Here is a 23,374-nt window from a genome sequence, read left to right on the forward strand (position 1 = left end):
GTGTTCTGTGCTCGTTTGACCGAGGTTGCTGGGGGCAGGAAGGAGCTCGTTTCATTCTTCCTCCAGTAAGGAGAAGAGAGCCTCTGCCAGCAGAGTGTGGCCTTCCCGGATTTCAGCTACGATTTGTTGTTCATTTTGGTTTTGATACATTTGACAAATTTTATGATGAAGTTTTAAGTTGGAGATAAAGTTGGAAATAAAAAAGATGTTGTCGTTTGCACTCGAGAGCCTCTTTTCCCTGCCTGTGACTCTGGGGTCGTTGGTGCTAACACAGGAGCCCCGAGGGGACCACTGCCACCCTCCAGGGCCACAGGGGCTCCAAAAGGCAAACTGGACCCATGGGCCCACGGCTCTTGGCATCGAGGCTCACTATAGGCTGGAGCTGGAAGGGCTTAGTTGAGGATCTCAGGTCCCAGATCGTGACCATGTATTTAGTCCTTGTTTGAGAAAATTGAGAAACAAAACCATTCAGTCGGTCCTGCTCTCACGAGCCTATACGAGCCACACAAACATCTAAGCACGGGAGAGACTGAGCCTGTCGTGAGGTGTTTGTGTGTCTGTGAGTGAAGGCAAGATCTCACCTTGGTCTCTACTCCTGGATGCGGGGAGAAGAGGCCCCGGCTTCCGGAGCTCACGGACGGTTAGTAAATTGTGTCTTAATTCCGAAAGCTACTTAAGTAAGTGAATTGGATCAACTATCGTTTTCTTCGTTTCTAACCGACAGCGACTAGGTCTCCTTCATTCTTTTCGGCACCGCTGTGTCTGACTAGCTTATGTGACTTTTGGACGGTTACCTTCAGACAGTTCAAGCTCGTAGACGACACAAAAGATGTTACTGTTCTGTTGGCGGCGAGCACGGATCTGGGTGTGGGCCCCGCGCTGTCCCCTCGCCATGGAGGCAGCGGCTCGCTGGGCGTCTGCGCACGCACAGGGGGCTTTGTGCCAACGCGCCCGCTGCTGAGGGTAGGGGGCCACAGATGTGGCTTCGGGGTGCGCTCCAGGCACAGTGAGCTCTGGCGAGACTCGTCAGCTTTGGCCCAGATGCGAGCTGCTGCCAACACCCCGTGGGATGCAGTGGCCTGAGGGCCCCAGTTCCGACTTGTGCTCCACGCCACGCTCGGTAATAAGGATCCTGCCGGCGGAAGCACAGTTTGATGGTGACTGAGCGTGCTGCCCGCTTGGGGTTGGGGTTCCAGTGGGATTGGGGCTGGGGACGTCTCAGGACCCCTCCTTTGAAAAGATCCGCCTGTCTCGGAGGCCCGCGGTCAGGCCAGTGGGGTCCCGTTCTGGGCTCCGCGCAGCCAGGGAACGAATTCCCTAGAACTAGCCCTCATGTCTCTTGTATTGTGCATAACCGCAGAGGTCACTGTTGCTCGCGGGGCGCGGAGCTTTCCACGTGCGGGAAAGGGAGCCCTGCTCACCTGGGTTACAGCTGAGCACAGAGAGCGGCCGGCGGGTCCCCCTGCAGGTCACGGGGGGGGGGGGGGCGGTGAACACGGATGTCCCCGTGCAGGGTGCTGGCTACCCGCGACGGTCTCGAAACACGTGAATCCGGCAAGTCAAACAGGAGGTGGTTTGGTACCTGCGTTTATTTCTCATTCCTCTCACACAGCAGCGCAACCTGCATTGTGACCCAGTGACTAGGAGGTTTCCTCGTGGGTAGATACACTGAGGTTAGAGAGGTCGACGGTAAGCCAGTGGTCGTCAGCGTTCTTGACCGCTCAGGTGTCTGGTAGACGGGGCACTCGAACGTGTAGAGCTCGGCATCCGTCTGCTCAGAAGCATCTGCTCGGTCAGTAGAGATCTTGAAAAAACAAACAAAAACTCCTATAGTCACATTGCAAACCAGGGGCTCCCACCTTCCACACGCTAGATTTGGGGGACGATCATACATTGCACACATTTCTAGTTGGGTCTGTGGCTGCGTATGCGGGTTACGCCAGAGACTGGAACTTTCCGACTGACCGTCAGGACTGCACAGAACACGGTCTTGAGAAGCAACATTGGATGCTGGCGTAGCATCTATTTCAGACGTTCACATTCAGTATGTTGGGCTATTTTAAATGTCGTTTGCCATCTGAAGTGTATCATCAAACGTCCCAGGGAGGCTGGAGGGAGTGGGGACCGGAAGGAGGGGCTGGTGTCCCCCAGGGAAAGCCTGGAGGCTTGACTCACTAATCAGCACATGGGTGGTTACCTTTGTTGGCAAGAAGTAGATTTCAGGAAAACTGCAGCACAGCTCACGAGGCAGCGAGTCTTCTAGAACTTTCTGTTCATGATTCCACCTTGCCCCCTCGATGAATAAACCAAAAATGTGTACTCCAACGTGTGTGCTGTCTGTTCCCTAAGATCAAAGAGAGATGGCGTCAGTGGGTCCCCTGGTGCGACGCTGCCTTCAGCCGCAGCTCTGGCGGAGGGTCCCGGAGGGGACAGAGCGCCTCCTGCCCAGCCCAGCCTAGCCCAGGGTGTCTTCCCAGGTTCTCTGAGTACGGCGGTCCCTCCTGGTCTGTGAGGGCCGATGTTGTTCACCTCAGCCCTATACGTTCCTGGTGCTTGTGTGTGTCAGTATGACCCCTGTGAAACAGCCGTACAGCCATCCATGGCCCTCAGTTGAGGTCGCAGGTATCTGAGCCAAACTGGTACTGGTGTCCATCAGAAGACGTACACGGTAACGCTCACGCAGTCCGGATCGCAACAGGCCTACACAGCAGCTCTCTGCTCCCCCAGGTGAGGTCGGCCGTGGTGTGCAAACACGCTGGGACCCTGCAGAGCTGTGCTCCCTCCCAGGTACGGGAGGGTCCAGACTGCACAGTCCCGCTCACAGGGAGTCAGAGCTGGAGACACAGCGGAGGCAGAGAAGGGCCAGAACAGGGAGCCCCTGTGTGGGGACGTCCCCAGGGAGGGGTGCCAGCCGCATTTGCTTACGGCGTGGTGGGGGTGCTGAGTGGAATACTCATGTTCCTCGTATGGCACGCCTCGGTGAAAATAAACACAAGCTAGTAGGAGAGCAGTAAAATAAATTCCCCGAAAGCAGAAGGAACTAAAGAGGTAAATAGAAAACACCATTAGAGTTAATAAAGGCAAAATTTGGTATTTGATAAAGGAAATAAAGTAGACAAACTTGGCCAGTTTAAATTAGAAAAAAAAATAGAAATGAGTATAAGGAAGTATAATAAAGAATTTGAGGGACACCTGGGGGGGGGGGCTCAGTCAGTTAAGCATCTGCCTTCTGCTCAGGTGGTGATCTCAGGGTCCTGGGACCGAGTCCCACACCGGTTCCCTGCTCTTCCCTGCTCGGTGGGGAGCCTGCTTCTCCCCATTCCACTCCCTCCCCTGCGGCTCCTATTGCCCCTCTCCCCACTCTCTCTTTCTCAAATAAATAAAATCTTAAAAAAAAAAAAAAAGTTTGATTTGCCTTTCTTTCTGGTTCCTGGGAGGTGACCTGTAGACCCCAGGATTTTATTCCTGGGACCACCCTGCAGGCTTGGTCCCCAGAGAGTTTATGCTAATGAGATGGTTCAGGATCGGGGCCAGCCACGGAAAGAGCGAACACGAGATTGGGGGATTGGGACGTTGAGCCAAGTGACATCAGCCCGACAGTGATTCAGTCAAATATGGCTATAGAGTGAAACCCCAGTCAGAAACTCTGAACCTCAAAGCTCAAAGCTCAGGTGAGCACTCCGTCTTTTCCACATTGACACCGGGGGGGTAGTGCATTGCTGAGGACATGGGAGCTTTGTGTCGGGGGCCTCCCAGTCCTAAAGTCTGCCCTCTACATGTGTCTCTTCCTTTGGCTAGTTCTGCTCTGTATCCTTTTGTTATAATAAAACTAGAAGTGTAGTGTTTCCTGGAGTCCTACGAGTCTTTCCAGCAAATTATCTGAGGTCGTTGTGGGAAACCCCAAACTTGAGGTCGGTGTCAGAAGTCAGACTCTGCAGTCTCGGAGGGCCGTGTTCTTATTGACCTCAGGAGCGAATAACCCCAGGTAGAGAGCTAACGACAGAGAGTAAGACGTGGGGCGTTGAAAATCCTATTTTCAATAGCAACAATCATAAACACTTAGGAAAACAGTGTAACCACACATTCCTAAGAAGTGTGAAGGAAACAGAACCTGAATAAAGGGCAAGACAAACCATGTTTCTATACGGAGAGGCTCAATGTTAAACGGATAGCAATTCTCTGCTGAATTTATGCATAAATGAAATGTAATAAGCCTAGTGTCAAATTTGTCTGGAAGAGAAAGCATGCACAGGACAGTTTTCAAAAGGGACAACAAGGTCATGGATTTGAAGACCACACTCGTGTCAATACTGCCCAGTGATTACAGAGTCAGTGCTATCCCTATCAAAGTCCCAGTATTTTTGCAGAAATAGAGAAATCCATCCTTACGTTCATAAGGAGTCTCAAGGACAGCTGAGTAAACAAAATAATCTTGAAGAAAAAAGTTGGAGGTCTTACACTTTCTGATTTCAAAGCTTATGGTAAAGTGACGGTAACCAAAACAGTGTGCTATTGGCCAAAAGATGAACGCGGAGAGCAGTGGGACAGAACAGAGAACCCAGAAATAAACCCGTATATGTTCAAATGATTTGCCACTAAGGCGCCAACTGCACTGGGAAAATTGGACCTCAGCACACCGCACAGACCATGAACTCAAAATGGATCCAAGACCACTTAAGACCTAAACTATAAAACTCATCAGAAGAAAACATGGCAGAAAGCTTCGTGACTTGGCACTGTTGGCAATTTCCTGGCTGTGGCACCCACAGCGCAGTAACGAGAAATAACACACACGTCGAGCTTCGTCTGCGTCACAATGAACAACGTCCGTGCAGCAGAGGACGAGGTCCCGGAGCAGAGAGGTGCAGAGCAGGACTGAGGAACATACAAGCCACATGTCCAGTAAGAAATTAATATCCAGGCTGCACATGGAACTCCTACAACTCAACAGCAGAAACCCGTGGCAAAGAACAGGCAAAGGACTTAGACCTTCTCCAAGGGAGGTGCACGGACGGCCGAGGAGTGCACGAAGGATGCTCAGTGTCACTCGTCGCTGGGGACACACCTCAAAACCACAGCGGACTCCACCTCACATCCACCGAGACGGCTACGGTCAAAACCCAGAAAACTCTGTGTTGGTGAGGATGTGGGGCGGGGGGGACCCTCGTGGGCCACCGGCGGGAATGCAGACTGGCTCAGCTGCTCTAACAGGATTAGCCAAATGGTCCCACGGCCCCACGCCTAGACTTGCACCCAAATCACTCGAGAGCAGGGATTCAAACCCTTGTGCCCCCAAGGTCCCAGAAGCACTCTCCACAACAGATGGGGTGGGAGCAACCCGGGTGACCACTGGCAGAGGAAGCGTGCCGCTATGGACTGAACATCTTGTCCACCCTCCAGCCCCCCGATCCCCGTGGTGAAGCCCCGTTGCCCAGCATGGCTGTATTTGGAGATGAGACCTCTAGGAGGTATTTAGGGTCACATGAAGTCGCATGGGTGGGGTCCGGATCCAGTAGGGTTAATGTCCTTGTGAGGAGAGAGCAGAGAGCTGGCTCACCTTCTCCACAGATCCACACTGAGGAAAGTTCTGGAGACGGACTTGGAGCATGCATGTCACAGAACTGTATGCTTAGAACTGGGTTAAAAAGTTTTACATTTTGTGTATTTTGCCATTAAAAGAAGTGGGGAAAAGTAATAAAAATTCACTTAAAGAAAAAAAAGAAAGGAAAAACGAGGATCTGTGCATACCCGGACCTGCAGAGCACCCGGCCCAGGGGAAGGCCACGGGCGGGCTGCTGAGGGAGGGGCTGGATGGACAGACAGACACTCACTCTGTTTTAAGTGCGCCAGTACCTTAAAGGCTCTCCTGACGATGTTGAGTTTCTTTTGGATGATTATGGAGAACTCGTCTTTGATGTCAGTGGCATCCGAGGCCACATGGTGGGTAAAGGTGAGGGTGTCTAGAGAGACTCCTTGGGACCGTCCATAGTCTTGAAGCACAGCAGTAAGAAAGGCTTTGGAGAAAAGCACACACCAACCAGTTCCTGGGGAGTCAGGGGGATCAGGGGCTGTGTCCTCCCCAAGGGTTCCCAGGGGCTAGGGAAATGACACTGATGTACGTCATTCCCCTGGCAACAAAGCTGGGTCCCAGGGACAGTACAAGACCCGAGGGTGTCTGCGTCTTTCCCAGGAAATGGCTTCCAGGCCCTGGGCAAAGGCAGGCACGTTTCCCCTGGAGTTGCTAAGCTGTGGTGGCTGTTTCTCCCCTCAGTTGCATGAGAAATGCTGTGTGCAGGTGGGAAAAATGAGACCGAGACAGTGGAAACAGAGCTAGGATATGAGGAGGCAGGCTGAGAGTGACACAGGGCAGTCACCTGGAACAACCCATTCCTGAAGCCAAAACACTGGACTTTCTTTCCATTCACACAAGCCTAGAACCTACTCTGTGTTGCTCTGTCAAGTCTGGGTTGCATTCTGCGTGTCAGTACCAACACTCCTACCCGCACCTCTTCCTTGTTCTTGCTGCCAGCTCCTCTCCTGGTTTAATCCATCCTGCATAAGGAATTCCGTCCTACTTTGGACTCTTGTCATGCCCCTGCCCCACACCAGTGCTCACAGAGGGAATTGCAATGCCTCCCCTGGGCAGTCGAGCCCCTGCTGCGCAGCCTGTGTCCTCCACTTGCTGCTCTGGGCACCTCCCATGGCGTCTGTGCGCCTGCCACCTGCCTGGGACAGCCTTTCTCTGAGTTCCCTGTAACTTCCCTGTAACTCGGGTTGCGCTGGCCAGCCCAAGTGGCTCCTGTCCTCCTCCGTGGCCTTTTGGAGCTCCGCAGGCTCCAGGAGAGAGGGTCAGGGCCGTGAACGTCCTTGCACTGCTGGCCGCAGCCGTCCCACAGTGGCCTGAGCACTCCGCGTCGCTGCCTCACCATCGGTGGAGACCCCCGTCTCTCCTGAGCTCCAGCCCCGCAAGGCCAGCCTCTCACTGGCCATCGTGTGGTCTTCCCCCAGCGTCTCTGTCTTGCAGGTGGCTGTCTCCTCACCGCTTATCACTTCGCTCCTCCCCCGTGCCCTGACTGCAGTAAAGGGCATCAGTGTCTGCCCAGCTGTCCGGGCCAGAGAGCTGGGAACTGTTCCAAACCCTCTGCTCCCTCGGGGTCCATCTAGGACTATTTTCCAGGCCCCTTTCAGGCCACCACCAAGTCCTACCTGGAGAATCAAGCAGACCCTACCCATGCTCCTCCCTGGCCTGGGATGTGGCAGAGGCCCCTGGGGCCACAGGAGGGGGCAGACTCCCTTGCGGGTGCTCTGTGCCCCCCCCAGAGCCAGTCCATGCCCACCGTTCCAGCTTCCTCCTGCACTGTTCGCCTGCCGTGGGGCTTGCGCTCGAGCTGTGGGAACCTTCTACCTCCCTTGTGCGCTCTTCCCCTCTCGCATCGGGCCCTTTGGCTCTAACAAATATGGGGCCCCCAGGTTAGTGTCTCACTCGGAGACACCGTGGGTTTCCGAGTCAGACCCACCATGTTCCCAGCTCGCTGCAGGTGCATCTGGCTGTGTGACTGGGAAAACCACGTAATGTCTCTGTGCCGCGGCTTTCCCCTGAGCACAAGGATGGCGACATGCAGGAGCCCGTAAGAGCACACAGGACATGATGAGCCTGTGTCCCCCACGTCCTCGGAGCGGCCCAGGCTCTTGGCGAGCCCGTGACAGGGCCAGTCCTGTCCTTCTGGCCGCTGGCACCTGGACGTCCCTCACGGGCAGCAGGCTGCTCCTGGTCGCCCTCCCTGACCTCCGCTTCCGTCCTCCCACATGTGCCCCGGAAGTATTCCTTTGTTTCTTTAGTCACATACATTCACTCGGAGAGTCGATCATTCTACAAATATTTGCCAAGAGATTTTTAGGTGTCAGGGGCTGAATCAGGTGCTCGGGATATGACGGGGTGTGAGGACAGAGCTGGCGCTGCCCCCGTGCCTCCCGGATTACGCCTGCAGTCACACACCGGTGGCCACGGTCAGCTGGGAGGTCTCCTTCCTGCCCAACGGCTGTGCTGAGTGTGGCACCTGAGACCCAGCATCGTTTGTTACTCGGTCACGATGGCCGAAGCACAGACTCACTCCGTGGGCAGGAGCCCACCTCCACGAGTCCTGAGAAGAGGGTGCGGCCTCCGAGAGGGACGTGGGGTCAGCCTTGGACCCCACAGTTCAGTGGCCTCCAGGCCCTGCAAGTGCAGGTGCGGTCTGGCAGGGCTGGTTGGGTTCAGCCTGTGGGGGGGGCAGGGAGACCGCCCTGGGGCTCTCATGCTGGAGGGGAGGAGAAGGGAGGCCGGCAGCAGGGGGCCTGGACACTGACGCGCCTGGGTTCTCATACTCACCTTGTGGAAAGAAGAAAGCTGGGAGCCAGTATCTTGCAGGAAATCCTTCAAAGAAATCACTGTGTTCCTTGTCAGGGTATCTGGGGGCTTGGGCAGGTGATGGCGTGGAATGCTGCCAGGTTGTGACGAATTTCATGTACCTGTTAGAGGCAGAGTGGGGGGCGTTGGCGAGAGGTCAAGGGCACGGCCATCACATGGGCTCCTGTGACCATCCCTCCCAGGCCCCTCCTTCCCCTTTCATCTCAAGCTCCCCCTACTTGGGACCCAATCCTGCACTTGAGGGGAGACCGGCTGTGGTTTGCCCGTGCCAGGCAGCCGTGGTTTGGGGGGGTGGGGGGTGCTGATGTGGGGGGGGGGGGGGTCCTGGCTGTGCCCCGAGGAATCTGGATTGTTCCAGAGTTGCTGGTTTCTTGAAGAGGACATGCCCCAGCACTCAGAGTTACACGGCACAAGAGGGAGTTTGGACAGACTCTGGAGCCCGATTTTCTGGGTTCTAATCTCAATACTCCCACTTTCTGGGGGCAAATCTCTGGGCCAGCTACTTAATGTCTGGTACCTCCATTTGCTCACATCTGCAGCTAGGACAATGAAAGATAGTGCCTCCTGCATGTCACAGGGCCCTTGATGACAACTATGTGAGGACGTGGGAGTGTCCTGCTGTGTCAGCTGCTCTCGTGTTCAAATGATTTCAATTTATGTATTAAACATGTTTAAAAATGACACATACTGGATTCTCATTTCCCTTCACATTCCCCCTGCCAGTTTCCCAGGACACAGCATAGAGTAACAGAAGGAGACAGGTACCAGGTCTGGGCCTGTCTGTCCCTTGGAATGGATGGACAGCAGACAGGACCCCCAGCACCCTGTGTCTCCAGGTCCCCATCCTAAACTGAAGACAACAGTCCCTTCCCCTTTGCTAACTTCACATGCTGCTCTGAGAACCCCAAAAACCAAGCATATGAAATGATGCGGTAAGCTGTGAAGCCCCAAGCCCAGACAAGGAAGAGACGCAAAGCGGCTTTCATCCATACCGATGATGTATCGTGGTGTAAGCCATTTTGGCCCAAGTATTGAAGAAATTCACTCGCTGGATGAGATCATTAACCCAGGAACTCAGTGCCTTACAGGACATGTAGGCGTGTTTCTGTTGGGATTCAGAGACAGGCACAGCATTTTTTTTTTTAAAGACTTATCTTTGATGTTATCAGAAACATATCTGCAAACTTTGGTAATGTACTCAATCTCTAGGGAGAAGTAACTTGGTAGGAAGATGCCATTTTCTAGCGGAGGGCACACGAGAAATGGGAAACTAATACCCGGGGAAAGCAGCATTATCTTAATTGTGCTCTGGACAAAACACCTGCTGTTTCCATCCTGGCTGAAGGCTTTCCTCTATATCAAGTCCTTCGATCTGCCCCTTTCCCTTTCTCTGGACAGCTTAATTTACTTGCCTTTAGATGTGAGCAATTTGAACTCCCTGGCCTTCCCCTATACCAAATCCTATAAACTCACCCACCACTAGTGAACTGCCACTCCTCCTTCCAGTTCTGCAAAGCCTTTCTGGATCATTTCCTCTCTGCTGTAGCTTCAGCTTTCCATTCTTTGCCCTGTGTATGCGCTTCTGTCCTGAACACACAGCCACCCAACACTCAATCCTACCTGTTTGATTCTTTAACAAAATACTAGCAATTCAGGAACACATTAAGAGGATCATAAACCGTGATCAAGTGGGATTCACCCCGGGATGCAAGGAGGGAAAACACATGCAAATCAGTCAGTGTGATGTACCACATAAGCAGAATGAAGGAAAAAATCATATGATCACTTCAATAGCTGCAGGAAAAGCATTTGACGGAATTCAACAACCTTTCATGATAAAAATACAAAAAAAACCACCCCAACAAATTAGGTCTAGAAGGAATGTTCCTCAGCATAATAAAGGCCACACATGACAAGCCCATGGGTAACATCATATCGAATGGTGAAAGGTTGAAAGCCTTTCTTCTAGGATCAAGAACAAGACAAGGATGTCTGCTCTCACTATTTCTATTCAACACAGTATAGAAAGCCCTAGCCATAGCAATTAGGCAAGAAAAAAAAATTAAAAGCATGCAAATTCAGAAGGAAGAAGCAAAACTGTCTCTGCAGAGAACGTCATCTTATATATAGAAAACCCTAAAGATTTCAAAAACCTGCTAGAATAAATGAATTCAGCAAAGTTGCAGGATATAAAATCAATAGAGAAATTAGTCACATTTCTACAACAAACTAACAACAAACTATCACCAAACTATCCGAAAGAGAAATTAAGAAAGCAATCCTATCTTCAATAGCATCAAAAATGACAAAAGGCTTGGGACTAAATTGGAATAAAGAGGTAAAAGATCTACACACTAAAAACTGTACAAAATTGATGAAAGACCTTGAGGAAGATACAAATGGAAAGATTTCCTGTCTTCTTGGATTGGAAGAACATTGCGAAAATGTCTACAGATTCAACACAATCCTGATTAAAATTCCCAAGGCATTTTTCACAAAAATAGAAAAAGTTTCCTAAAATTTTTATGAAATTACAAAAGACCCCACATAGCCAAAGAAGTTCTAAAAAGGAAGATCAAAGCTGGAGGCATCATTCTTCTTGATGTTAAGCTCTATTACAACATTGTAGTAATAAAAATAATACAGTACTGGCATAAAAATAGGCATATAGACCAGTGGAACAGAATAGAGAGCCCAGACATAAACCCAGTCATGTATGGTCAACTGATCTTGACAAGGTACTAAGAACACAAACTGGGGTAAGGACAGTCTCTTCAACAGATGAAGCTGGGAAAACAGGATATTCACGTGCAAGACAATGACGTAGGATCCCGATCTTATACCACTCACAGAAGTAGAAGTGGATCAAAGACTTAAATGTGAAGTCTGAAACGATAAATATTCTAGAAGAAAACATATGGAAAAAAGATCCTTGACATTGGTCTTGGCAATGATTTCTTGGATAAGTTACCAGAGCACAGTCAACAAAAGCTAAAATAAACAAGTGAGATTATATTCCTTCTACACAGCAAAGGAAACAGCTGGTAAACTAGAAAAGCAATGTACAGAATGGGAGAAAATATTCCCAAGTCACCTGAGAAGGGGTTAAATCCAAAACATATAAAGCCCTCATCTAACTCAACAGCGAAAAAACAACAATCCAATTTAAAAATGGGCTAAGGGCCTGAAGAAACCTTTTCCCAATGAAGAGATACAAATGGCCAACAGGTCCATGAGAAGGTGGTTCACATGACTAGTTACCAGGGAAACACAAACCAAACCACAAGGAGATGTCACCCCACACGTTAAGATGGTTTTCATTAAAAGACAGGTGATAACAAGTATTGATGACAATGTGGAAAAAGGAAACCCTTACACATTGTTGCCAGGAATTGAAAATGGTTCATTTATTTTATTTTAGAAACAGAGAGCAGGTGTACCTGCGTGAGCGGGGAGAGTAGAGTTTGTGCTGAGCATGGAGCCCCAGGCGGGCTTAGTCCCATGACCCTGAGATCATGACCTGAGCTGAAACCAAGGGTAAGATCCTTAACTGAATGAGCCTCCCAGGTGCCCCTAAAATGATTGTCATTATGGAAAACAGTATGGTATTTCCTCGACAATGAAAATTTGAACTACCACGTGAACTTCCACCAGTGTACATGAAGGAACGGAAAGCCGTATTTTGAAGAGAAATATGCAGTCTTGTGCTTGTCACAGCTTTATTCACAAGAGCCTGGATATGAAGACAAGCTAAGTGTCTTTTGATGAATTATGGGAAAAGGAAAATGTGGCATTTATATACAATCAAATATTACTCAGCCATGAAAATGGAAGGAAATCATGCCATTTGCAACATCGCAGATGAGCTCGTAAGGCCTGATGCTAAGTGAGGTAAGCTAGACAGAAGAAGATAAATGTGGTATCGCTTCTGTGTGGCATCTAAAAAAAAAAGCCATTTCTGTGGAGACAGAGAATGGGTTGGTGGTTGCTGGGGGTTGGGGAGGGGGAAATGGAGGTGATGCTGGTCGAGGCACAGATTTTCAGTTATAAGAAGAACCTGCTGAGGAGCTCAGACATTGCTGTGAGGAGGTCATAAGCATCCTCACCACCACACACCCTAAAGCAGAGTTAACTCTGTTACCTGTGATGGCCACATTCATGATCTTGATCTTGGCAATCACTCTACAATGTTTATCAAATCATCACACAGTATACTCTCAACATACACAATTGTATTTGTCAATCATTCCTCAATAAAGTTAAAAAATCCTCCTTGCGGTGGGGGAGAAGAAAGGCCCCTCAGCCCTTGCCCCATGACCTCCTTTTCTTTACGGTCCAGTTTCTTGACAAATTCACTGGTTCCTGGCCCCTCTTCCCACGGACTCTGAACCTGTTGCCTTTGGTCCTTCCTCAGGGGTCTCCAGCAACCTTCTACTTTTCCTATTCCTGAGCCTGCCCTCACCCCTCCCACCTATCCTGCTTTGCACCCATTCTCTGAAGGTCACCTCTGTCATCCTTCTTGCCCTGGCTTCCATAACCACTTTCGAGTCTAACTTCCTCTCTGGTTCTCCGCACTGGCTCCGCTGCTCCTTCCCTCCCCTTTGTGCTGGTATTGTCCAGACCATCCCTCTTCTCTTCCTACTTCAGCTTCTCCCAGAGCTACTCCGGGACTGGCCTTTCCACCTTGTCTAGGCAATCCCTAATCTACTTTCTGTCTCTAGGGATTTGTCTGTTCTGGACTTTTCCTGGAAACGTAACCCTACCACGTGTGCTCTTCTGGGGCTGCCTTCTCTCATTCAGCATTGTTTTCAAGGTTCGTCTGTGCGGTAGCACATGTCAGTAGGTCTGTCCTTTTGATGGGTGACAATCTGCTGTGTACACGTGCTGGTGTATAGCGATGCGATCTACATACCTACCATATCGTTTGTCTGTTCATCAGGAATGTTGTTTCTGTCTTCTCGCTATTATGAATAATGCCACTAGAACATTCAGGGCAAGTTTTTGTGTGGTTAGGTTGTAATTTCTCTCAGGTATATACCTAGGAGTGGAACTGCCGGGTCAAATGGTAATGCTATTTAATGTTTTGAGGAAATTACAGATCACCTTCTGAAGTGGCCACACCATTTCCCATTCCCAGGAGCAGCACACGCGGGTTCCCATCTCTCCATATCCCTGCAGTGCTGGTTATCATTTGCCTTTTTGATTCTACTCATTCTGGTGGGCATGAAATTGTAGCTCACTGGGGTTTTGATTTGCATTTTCCTGATGACAACGGAGGTTAAGCATCCTTTAATGTGTCTGGTGTTTCATCTGGTGTGAGAGTCAACGTTTGAGGGGAGGCTCGCTCAAAGGGAGAATGTGGCCTCTGGAGCAACGGTTTTGTGTTCAACATCATGTTCCCTTTTCAGCAATCCTTGCTTATCTCCTCCTTCCTGCTACCAGAACGTCATGGCTGATTTTATTCCTTTTCTAATAAATTTTCTAACACTTGGTTTTCTGCTTAAGGCTAAGTCCCAGTAACCATTTCATATTCTGTTTGTAATTTTTAATTTGAAAGTGTCATTCAATTTTTTTCTATCTATAATAAGCAACATATTCTCATTGCAGAAGTATGAAAACATAGAAAGGATGGGGCAGCAATAAAAAATCACTCCGAATGCTGTCACCCCACGAAAATTTTTCTGTATGTTTTGTTCCAGTTCTCACCACACACACACACACACACACACACAGCTGATTCTCATTTGCAGTAGGTCAGTTTCTGTGAACACTACATTAGTGAACGCTGAACTATTGCTCCTGATCACCTATCACCCAGTCAATAAATCATCTGGTTTTATGTGCATTTGGTGTTTAAAGACCTCTCTGTAGTATTGATTCATAAATACTGAACCCATGGGCAATAGCAGTAGAATTTACGAGTGAACCTATATTTTCTCCATAAAGCACATCACAGCCTTCTGCGCAGGAAAGCCACACTGCCTTCCAACACTACACTTGGGAGCTGTTTGAAGCAATAAAATCACCAACAAAAAGCACAAAAATGTGAAAAATGTAGCACTAAACAGATTGTGAGAAGAAAACAGAATGTCACCTTTTTGGTCTCGGCTGGGAATGTGCATGTGGGGGAATGAAATTTTTTGCCCCTCCGTACAAGTGTGTAAGTGACTCTCAAAGCACCAGGAGTGCAATTTTGGAGTTAGAAATAATTTTTAGGGGCACCTGGGTGGCTTAGTTGGTGGTGCATCCAACTTGTGATTTTGGCTCAGGTCATGATCTCATGGGTTGTGGGGATCGAGCCCCATCACGGGCTCCATGCTCAGCAAAGAGCCTGCTTCAGATTCTCTCCCTCTGCCACTCCCCCTGACTTGTATTCTGTCTCTAAAATCTTTAATCATTTCTAGGGGCACCTGGGTGGCTCAGTTGGTTAAGCGTCTGCCTTTGGCTCAGGTCATGATCCCAGCATCCTGGAATGGAGCTCCACATGGGGAAAATCCCTGCTTAGCAGGGAGCCTGCTTTTCCCTCTGCCTCTGCCCCTCCCCCTGCTTGTGCACACTCTTGCTCTCTCTGTAAAAATAAATAAAACCTTAAAAAAATCTTTAATTTCTAATGGGGAGGCAAATTTTCAAAGATGTAATTCATGGATTGCAAGGATGGACTTGGCAAGGGTCTACGAGGGTCTGTGAGGGCCTGCAGACCACCCATGAGAGGGAGGGATGCGGCAGGTGTAGACAGGGAAGAGGAACGGACTCCACCCCAGGCACCCAAGGTATGGGAGACCCACACAGATAAAACAAATTCCCACAACATTTGGCTCTGAAAACCAGAGGGGCCTAACTTTGTGAGTTCTAACCATCACTGGGGCTTAACACTGGGAACTTAAAACAAAAAAAAAAAATCAGCAAGCCTGTCTCTGGGTAGAGCCTGAAGGGTGAGGGGAACGGCCCTTAAAGGGACAGAACAGCAGTCTGTGGAGATAGAGCACAGAGGCCCCGGTTTGAAGCACTTGAAGCTGTTTACTCATCACAGAGCCTATGAGGGAGGGACAGAGATCCTGGGGAGAGCCCTCCAGGAACGAAGGGGCTGGCAAGCACCATCTCCCTCCCCCATCCTATAGACACCTGCGGGAGCAGCACAACTGGCTTGCTCCCCACCGAGGATGCTGGCAGCTCGGCCTTGGCTCCCTCCCGGATCTTCTTCACACACACCCCCTCCAGCCCGTCCTCCAGCACAGCTTCCCTCCCACAGCAGACGCGCACAGACCGAGCACCTGCACCCCTGCCCACGCACATGTGGTGGATCCACCCCGTTCCGATGGTCCCTTGGCAGGAGTGCATCCATTCCGGACAGGGGCCAGCCCTGCTCTGGGGTGAGTGTGCGAGCAGCCCAGACGGGGCCAGCCCCACTCCAGGGAGAGGGAGGAGAACCACAGGCCAGTCTGACTGTGACCCCAGCAGTGGGCTGGGGGTGGGCAGCTGGTCTGACTGCAGGCCCCGCCCACCACCAAAAGCTCAGGAGACAACACAGGGAAAGTGCCTGCAGTTTGGAGCTACTTCATCTCTGGTAAACACCTGGTCTGACTCAACTCAAGCCCAGGGCAGCCCTTGACTGGCCCACTAACGCCACAGGGACCAGACTCTGCCCGCAACAGGCAGAGAGCCATTGCAGGCGGGACTGAAGGCAAACACAGCTCTGCCACAACAGGAAGGTGCATACAACACACAGGGAGACACCCTGAAGTGCCAGGTTCGGGGACCAGGGGACACTGCATTGTGGGACCTCTTCTTTTATCAGGTCTCTACTTCCAAGTGCAGGAGATGTAGTGGACTTTCCTGTCACACAGAAACAGACACAGAGTTGACAAAAGAGGAGAAAGGAATATGTCCCAAATGAAAGAACATGAAGAAATCACAGCAAGAAATCTAAGTGAAACGGAGAGGAGTAACACGCCTGATAGAGAATATAAAGTAATGGTCATACCGATGCTGGACTTGAGGAAAGGGGGGAGACCTCAGTGAGACCCTCCACAAAGACAGAAAACATAGAAAAGAACCAATCAGAGATGAACTCAGTAGATGAAATTAAAAGTACACCAGATGGAGTAAATAGTAGACTAGAAGAAGCAGAAGAACAGATCAGCAATGTGGAGGACAGAGTCATGGAAAGTAATCAAGCTGCGCAGGTGAAAGAGAGGGGAGTGGGGGGGGTGCGGTGGAGAATAGACCAGGGAGCTCGGCAACACTGTCAAGAATAAGAACATGATTGGGATCCCAGAAGGAGAAAGAAAAGAGGAAATTCCTGTGTATAAGAGTCTATTTATAAGATGGCGGAGAAGTAGCAGGCTGAGACTACTTCAGGTAGCGGGAGATCAGCTAGATAGCTTATCTAAACATTGCAAACACCTACAAATCCAACGGGAGATCGAAGAGAAGAAGAACAGCAATTCTAAAAACAGAAAATCAACCACTTTCTGAAAGGTAGGACTGGCGGAGAAGTGAATCCAAAGCGACGGGAAGATAGACCGCGGGGGGAGGGGCCGGCTCCCGGCAAGCGGCGGAGCAACGGAGCACAAAATCGGGACTTTTAAAAGTCTGTTCCGCTGAGGGACATCGCTCCAGAGGCTTAACCGGGGTGAAGCCCACACGGGGTCAGCGTGGCCTCAGGTCCCGCAGGGTCACAGAAGGATCGGGGGTGTCTGAGTGTCGCAGAGCTTACAGGTATTAGAACGGGGAAGCCGGCTACAGAGACAGAGCCGAGGAGTGAGCTCTAAGCTCGGGGTTACCTTGAACCGGTCGCAGGCTCGGTCAGCTCGGAGCGCGGCCGGAGGCAGGGTGACGGGAGTAATTGGGCGCTGTTCTCTGAGGGCGCACTGAGGAGTGGGGCCCTGGGCTCTCGGCTCCTCCGGGCCGGAGACCGGGAGGCCGCCATCTTGATTCCCGCCCTCCGGAACTCTACGGAAAGCGCTCAGGGAACAAAAGCTCCCGAAAGCAAACCCGAGCGGATTACTCAGCCCGGCCCCGGGTAAGGGCGGTGCAACTCCGCCCGGGGCAAAGACACTTGAGAATCACTACAACAGGCCCCTCCCCCAGAAGATCAACAAGAAACCCAGCCAGGACCAAGTTCACCTACCAAGGAGTGCAGTTTCAATACCAAGGAGAACAGTGGAATTCCAGAGGAGGAGAAAGCAAAGCACGGAACTCATGGCTTTCTCCCCATGATTCTTTAGCCTTGCAGTTAATTTTTTTTTCTTTTTCAATTTTTTTTCTCTTCTTCTGCTAAATTTTTTTAACTTTTACCCTTTTCTTTTTTAATGATTTTAACTAGTTTATCTAATATATATATATACATATATATTTCCTTTTTATATTTTTTCTTTATTGGTTTTCTTTTTTTAATTGTTTCTTTTTTTATTTTTTTCTTTCTGAACCTTTTTTTTTTTTTTAAAAAGATTTTATTTATTGACAGACAGAGATCACAAGTAGGCAGAGAAGCAGACAGATAGAGAGAGGTGGAAGCAGGCTCCCTGCAGAGCACAGAGCCCGATGTGGGGCTCGATCCCAGGACACTAGGACCATGACCTGAGCCGAAGGCAGAGGCTTTAACCCACTGAGCCACCCAGGTGCCCCCTTTCTGAACCTTTTTATCCCCTTTCTCCCCCCTCATGATTTGGGATCTCTTCTGATTTGGCTAAAGCATATTTTCCTGGGGTTGTTGCCACCCTTTTAGTATTTTACTTGCTCCTTCATATACTCTTATCTGGACAAAATGACAAGGCGGAAAGATTCACCACAAAAAAAAAGAACAAGAGGCAGTACCAAAGGCTAGGGACCTAATCAATATAGACATTGGTAATATGTCAGATCTAGAGTTCAGAATTTCGAGTCTCAAGGTTCTAGCCAGGCTCAAAAAAGGCATGGAAGATATTAGAGAAACCCTCTCCGGTGATATAAAAGCCCTTTCTGGAGAAATAAAAGAACTAAAATCTAACCAAGTTGAAATCAAAAAAGCTATTAATGAGGTGCAATCAAAAATGGAGGCTCTCACTGCTGGGATAAATGAGGCAGAAGAAAGAATTAGCGATATAGAAGACCAAATGACAGAGAATAAAGAAGCTGAGCAAAAGAGAGACAAACAAATACTGGACCACGAGGGGAGAATTCGAGAGATAAGTGACACCATAAGATGAAACAACATTAGAATAATTGGGATTCCAGAAAAAGAAAGAGAGAGGGGAGCAGAAGGTATATTGGAGAGAATTATTGGAGAGAATTTCCCCAATATGGCAAAGGGAACAAGCATCAAAATCCAGGAGGTTCAGAGAACCCCCCTCAAAATCAATAAGAATAGGTCCACACCCCGTCATCTAATAGTAAAATTTACAAGTCTTAGTGACAAAGAGAAGATCCTGAAAGCAGCCCGGGAAAAGAAGTCAGTAACATACAATGGTAAAAATATTAGATTGTCAGCAGACTTATCCACAGAGACCTGGCAGGCCAGAAAGAGCTGGCATGATATATTCAGAGCACGAAACGAGAAAAACATGCAGCCAAGAATACTATATCCTGCTAGGCTATCATTGAAAATAGAAGGAGAGATTAAAAGCTTCCAGGACAAACAAAAACTGAAAGAATTTGCAAACACCAAACCAGCTCTACAGGAAATATTGAAAGGGGTCCTCTAAGCAAAGAGAGACCCTAAAAGTAGTAGATCAGAAAGGAACAGAAACAATATACAATAACAGTCAACTTACAGGCAATACAATGGCACTAAATTCATATCTCTCAATAGTTACCCTGAATGTTAATGGGCTAAATGCCCCAATCAAAAGACACAGGGTATCAGAATGGATAAAAAAACAAACCCCATCTATATGTTGCCTACAAGAAACTCATTTTAAACCCAAAGACACCTCCAGATTTAAAGTGAGGGGGTGGAAAAGAATTTACCATGCTAATGGACATCAGAAAAAAGCAGGAGTGGCAATCCTTATATCAGATCAATTAGATTTTAAGCCAAAGACTATAATAAGAGATGAGGAAGGACACTATATCATACTCAAAGGAACTGTCCAACAAGAAGATCTAACAATTTTAAATATCTATGCCCCTAACATGGGAGCAGCCAACTATATAAACCAATTAATAACAAAATCAAAGAAACACATCGACAATAATACAATAATCGTAGGGGACTTTAACACTCCCCTCACTGAAATGGACAGATCATCCAAGCAAAAGATCAACAAGGAAATCAAGGCCTTAAATGACACACTGGACCAGATGGACATCACAGATATATTCAGAACATTTCATCCCAAAGCAACAGAATACACATTCTTCTCTAGTGCACATGGAACATTCTCCAGAATAGATCATATTCTCGGTCCTAAATCAGGTCTCAACCGTTATCAAAAGATTGGAATCATTCCCTGCATATTTTCAGACCACAATGCTCTGAAGCTAGAACTCAATCACAAGAGGAAATTTGGAAAGAACCCAAATACATGGAGACTAAACAGCATCCTTCTAAAGAATGAATGGGTCAACCAGGAAATTAAAGAAGAATTGAAAAAATTCATGGAAACAAATGATAATGAAAACACAACGGTTCAAAATCTGTGGGACACAACAAAGGCAGTCCTGAGAGGAAAATATATAGTGGTACAAGCCTTTCTCAAGAAACAAGGAAGGTCTCAGGTACACAACCTAACCCTACACCTAAAGGAGCTGGAGAAAGAACAAGAAAGAAACCCTAAACCCAGCAGGAGAAGAGAAATCATAAAGATCAGAGCAGAAATCAATGAAATAGAAACCAAAAAAACAATAGAACAAATCAATGAAACTAGGAGCTGGTTCTTTGAAAGAATTAATAAGATTGATAAACCCCTGGCCAGACTTATCAAAAAGAAAAGAGAAAGGACCCAAATAAATAAAATCATGAATGAAAGAGGAGAGATCACAATGAACACCAAAGAAATACAGACAATTATAAGAACAAACTATGAGCAACTCTACACCAACAAATTTGACAATCTGGAAGAATGGATGCCTTCCTAGAGACATATAAACTACCACAACTGAACCAGGAAGAAATAGAAAACCTAAAGAGCCCCATAACCAGTAAGGAGATTGAAACAGTCATCAAAAATCTCCAAACAAACAAAAGCCCAGGGCCAGATGGCTTCCCGGGGGAATTCTACCAAACATTTAAAGAAGAACTAATTCCTATTCTCCTGAAACTGTTCCAAAAAATAGAAATGGAAGGAAAACTTCCAAACTCATTTTATGAGGCCAGCATCACCTTGATCCCAAAACCAGACAAGGATCCCATCAAAAAAGAGAACTACAGACCAATATCCTTGATGAACACAAATGCAAAAATTCTCACCAAAATATTAGCCAATAGGATTCAACAGTACATTAAAAGGATTATTCACCACGACCAAGTGGGATTTATTCCAGGGCTGCAAGGTTGGTTCAACATCCGCAAATCAATCAATGTGATACAACACATTAATAAAAGAAAGAACAAGAACCATGTGATACTCTCAATAAACGCTGAAAAAGCATTTGACAAAGTACAGCATCCCTTCCTGGTCAAAACTCTTCAAAGTGTAGGGATAGAGGGCACATACCTCAATATTATCAAAGCCATCTATGAAAAACCCAACGCAAATATCATTCTCAATGGAGAAAAACTGAAAGCTTTTCTGCTAAGGTCAGGACACGGCAGGGATGTCCGTTATCACCACTGCTATTCAACATAGTACTAGAAGTCCTAGCCTCAGCAATCAGACAACAAAAAGAAATTAAAGGCCTCCAAATCGGCAAAGAAGAAGTCAAACTATCACTCTATGCAGATGATATGATACTATATGTGGAAAACCCAAAAGACTCCACTCCAAAACTGCTAGAACTTGTACAGGAATTCAGTAAAGTGTTAGGATATAAAATCAATGCATAGAAATCAGTTGCATTTCTCTACACCAACAACAAGACAGAAGAAAGAGAAATTAAGGAGTCAATCCCATTTACAATTGCACCCAAAACTATAAGATACCTAGGAATAAACCTAACCAAAGAGACTAAGAATCTATACACAGAAAACTATAAAGTACTCATGAAAGAAATTGAGGAAGACACAAAGAAATGGAAAAATGTTCCATGCTCCTGGATTGGAAGAATAAATATTGTGAAAATGTCTATGCTACCTAAAGCAATCTACACATTTAATGCAATTCCTATCAAAGTACCATCCATTTTTTTCAAAGAAATGGAACAAATAATCCTAAAATTTATATGGAACCAGAAAAGACCTCGAATAGCCAAAGCAATATTGAAAAAGAAAGCCAAAGTTGGTGGCATCACAATTCCGGACTTCAAGCTCTATTACAAAGCTGTCATCATCGAGACAGCATGGTACTGGCACAAAAACAGACACACAGATGAATGGAACAGAATAGAGAGCCCAGAAATAGACCCTCAACTCTATGGTCAACTCATCTTTGACAAAGCAGGAAAGAATGTCCAATGGAAAAAAGACAGGCTCTTCAATAAATGGTGTTGGGAAAATTGGACAGCCACATGCAGAAAAATGAAATTGGATCATTTCCTTACACCACACATGAAAATAGACTCAAAATGGATGAAGGACCTCAATGTGAGAAAGGAATCCATCAAAATCCTTGAGGAGAACACAGGCAGCAACCTCTTCGACCTCAGCCGCAGCAATATCTTCCTAGGAACATCGCCAAAGGCAAGGGAAGCAAGGGTAAAAATGAACTATTGGGATTTTATCAAGATCAAAAGCTTTTGCACAGCAAAGGAAACAGTTAACAAAACCAAAAGACAACTGACAGAATGGGAGAAGATATTTGCAAATGACATATCAGATAAAGGGCTAGTGTCCAAAATCTATAAAGAACTTAGCAAACTCAACACCCAAAGAACAAATAATCCAATCAAGAAATGGGCAGAGGACATGAACAGACATTTCTGCAAAGAAGACATCCAGATGGCCAACAGACACATGAAAAAGTGCTCCACATCACTCGGCATCAGGGAAATACAAATCAAAACCACAATGAGATACCACCTCACACCAGTCAGAATGGCTAAAATTAACAAGTCAGGAAATGACAGATGCTGGCGAGGATGCGGAGAAAGGGGAACCCTCCTACACTGTTGGTGGGAATGCAAGCTGGTGCAACCACTCTGGAAAACAGCATGGAGGTTCCTCAAAATGTTGAAAATAGAACTACCCTATGACCCAGCAATTGCACTGCTGGGTATTTACCCTAAAGATACAAACGTAGTGATCTGAAGGGGCACGTGCACCTGAATGTTTACAGCAGCAATGTCTACAATAGCCAAACTATGGAAAGAACCTCGATGTCCATCAACAGACGAATGGATAAAGAAGATGTGGTATATATACACAATGGAATACTATGCAGCCATCAAAAGAAATGAGATCTTGCCATTTGCGACGACGTGGATGGAACTAGAGGGTATCATGCTTAGCGAAATAAGTCAATCGGAGAAAGACAACTATCATATGATCTCCCTGATATGAGGGAGAGGAGATGCAACATGGGGGGTTAAGGGGGTAGGAGAAGAGTAAATGAAACAAGATGGGATCAGGAGGGAGACAAACCATAAGAGACTCTTAATCTCACAAAACAAACTGAGGGTTGATGGGGGGAGGGGGGTTGGGAGAGGGTGAGGGGGTTATGGGCATTGGGGAGGATATGTGCTATGGTGAGTGCTGTGAAGTGTATAAACCTGGCGATTCACAGACCTGTACCCCTGGGGATAAAAATATATTATATGTTTATAAAAAATAAAATAAAAAAAGAGTCTATTTATTTGAAGAAATAATACTGAAGCTATCTGAATGACAGCCAAAAACTTCCTGAATCTGGGGAAGGAAACAGAAATCCAGATCCAGAAGGCATGGAGTTTTTT

At 47.6% G+C, this 23,374-nt stretch overlaps 1 protein-coding gene across 1 annotated transcript in view; it reads right to left on the bottom strand.

Moving 5' to 3' along the window:
* Positions 1–1,588: 1,588 nt before the first annotated feature.
* LOC111150822 (dynein axonemal heavy chain 14) overlaps positions 1,589–23,374 on the bottom strand; it is a 319,964-nt gene continuing 298,178 nt past the window's right edge. Inside the window, exons 81-85 of the mRNA XM_022508439.1 lie at positions 9,400–9,512; positions 8,369–8,508; positions 5,854–6,014; positions 2,198–2,344; positions 1,589–1,804 (exon numbers count right to left, since the gene is read on the bottom strand). Coding sequence (XP_022364147.1) covers positions 1,589–1,804; positions 2,198–2,344; positions 5,854–6,014; positions 8,369–8,508; positions 9,400–9,512 — 777 coding nt within the window. The remainder of the gene's footprint in view (positions 1,805–2,197; positions 2,345–5,853; positions 6,015–8,368; positions 8,509–9,399; positions 9,513–23,374) is intronic.

This window comes from Enhydra lutris, unplaced genomic scaffold (assembly GCF_002288905.1).
Source record: "Enhydra lutris kenyoni isolate GAN:26980312 unplaced genomic scaffold, ASM228890v2 scaffoldscaffold24, whole genome shotgun sequence".
NCBI lineage: Eukaryota > Metazoa > Chordata > Mammalia > Carnivora > Mustelidae > Enhydra > Enhydra lutris.